At 40.3% G+C, this 2,145-nt stretch overlaps 1 protein-coding gene across 1 annotated transcript; it reads right to left on the bottom strand.

Annotated features, from left to right (window-relative positions):
- Positions 1-622: 622 nt before the first annotated feature.
- Positions 623-1,756, bottom strand: LOC696374 (nucleoporin Nup43). The gene has a single exon (XM_001086760.5). It carries the CDS (start codon positions 1,754-1,756, stop codon positions 623-625), a length of 1,134 nt encoding a protein of 377 aa, XP_001086760.4.
- Positions 1,757-2,145: the final 389 nt, after the last annotated feature.

Here is a 2,145-nt window from a genome sequence, read left to right as displayed (position 1 = left end):
AGTGAGCCGAGATCGCACCACTACACTGCAGCAGAGAAAGACTCTGCCAAAAAAGAAAAAAAAGTAGAACACAGCTATACATCTTTGTCATTTTTGCTCTACTCAATTCTTTCTGAAAAAGTTTATTATTATTATTAAGGAAATAAAGTGTGGAAGGATCACAGGAAATACTTGCAGTAAAAAGAATAATCGTTAATGTTGGCAACTGCCACTAGGAAGGCATATACTCCACATGCTACTGATAAAAATTGTAGGAACCCGTTGGTGGTTCCCATAACCACCACTGATGTGTTAATTCCTACAACATCAAAAACAAAGAACTAGTTCCATGAGCTGTCTGTCAATAACACTCTGAAGGCAGCCTATTCATCAGCACCAGAATCCCATTGATTTTCTTCCACATGTTCACAATCTTTTGCCATTAGTCATCTATCTATCGGATCCTACAACTGTTTGGAAGTGTCAGGCTAACAAAAGCCAAAACTGGGCATTGACATTAATGGTAGTTTACTGATGTTTCCCCTGCAACCCTCTCATTTTCTGATAGTAAAATTTTGCACAGAAGTTGGATTTCAAAAGGCTAATTGTATGTTCTATTTGAAATCTTATAATTACAGTATTTCTATGAAAAAAGATATCTGGTAACATAAATTGCTTCTGCATCAGTTCCACAAACAAGACAAGGATCTAAAACATCCAAACTGTTCACAGACAGAGACCTACTGGGAAGTAAGCTTGTGGTTTCAATTCGGTGTTTTGCAGGATCAGTGCTGAGCCAGGAGCTAATGACAGACTGGTGAACATTAGCTTGGTTACTAATGCTCTGAGACAAAAAAGTACTGCTTCTTCCTCCTTGGTGAAAGAGTGACAACTTTTCAGGTACATCTGTAGAAGCATCCCAGTGCCAGAGGGATCCATCTTCAGAGCAGGTAAACAGATGATCTGGGTTGGATGGGTGAAAGTGAACTTCCCACATTTCAGCTTCACGAGCCTTCAGCAGTGATACAGGCATAGTACCTTGTCTAACATCCCAAATACTCAAAATTCCATCTTGGCCACCAGTAGCTACAACATGCTGTTGGTTGGGATGTCTATCAACACAGTGGAGTGGCACTCGGTCACTAGTCAGTGACAATATATGAGAAAGCTCATTTCCTTGTTGTCTGAAATCCAATGTTTTCAACTGTCCAGTTGAATTTACAGTAAGAATCTCAGGAGTTTGAAGAAAGGTTACAGCATGGAATGTATTACTATCTGCATTGTCTATGGTTCTTGTAGCTTCCTTGTGATCAGCTTCCTTGTGATCATGCTCTCCAACTGTAACGATTTCTGGGTTGTTGCACACAACACCTACACATGGTGCACTGCTGTAGGAAGGACTGCCAGGGCCTGCGTGGTAGTGAGCTGTAGTCCACTGCTGGTTGACTGACAGAGTCTGGTTATTCGGATGGTGAAGGAAAACTGTTACACATCCTGTTGATGAAGCAGTGACAATTCTTTCCCGGTCAAAAGACGGTAAATCCATGACATCACCATGGTGTCTGATATCACACAATAACTGATGGTCTCCTTCAAACCCTCCATCAGAGTCCAAGTTTCCAAAATCTCCAATAGACCACGGTGAAACATAATTTTCCTCATTGTCCCAAGATCCTGTAGCAAACGTCTCCGCGGTCTGCAAACGTTCCGGAGGCAGCGGTCGCCAGCGGGTTTTGCGGATTTTCTGAGACACAAACTTCGCATAAATTTCCTCCATGCCGAAAACCATAATCTCTTGAGTAAATGAAATGCCTGTGCCACAAGGATGATAGGTTCGTGTTTAACTTTAACAGCCGAACAATTTAAAAACATAGTTGAACCATTTTACATTCCCATAATATGCTACGATACTTATCTCTTCAAATTCTCACTAAATTTTAGTATTGCCAAGCATTTTAATTTCAGCCATGACGGTAGGTGTGTAGTGATCCTTCTTTGTGACTTCTCAGATTTCCCTGATGATTAAGTTTTCCCATTTTTCATGTACTGATTCACAATTGGTTTCCTTGTCTGTACAACTCATTGGCCCATTTTTTATGGGGTTATTTACTCTAATTACTGAGTTATACAAGATATTTATATATCTTAGATACTGGTCCTTTGTTA

This window comes from Macaca mulatta, chromosome 4 (assembly GCF_049350105.2).
Source record: "Macaca mulatta isolate MMU2019108-1 chromosome 4, T2T-MMU8v2.0, whole genome shotgun sequence".
Taxonomy (NCBI): domain Eukaryota; kingdom Metazoa; phylum Chordata; class Mammalia; order Primates; family Cercopithecidae; genus Macaca; species Macaca mulatta.
This window is presented reverse-complemented; position numbering and strand designations above follow the sequence as displayed.

Coding starts and splice junctions, on each gene's coding strand:
- LOC696374 (XM_001086760.5), bottom strand. CDS start 1,756: ATGGAGGAAATTTATGCGAAGTTTGTGTCTCAGAAAATCCGCAAAACC.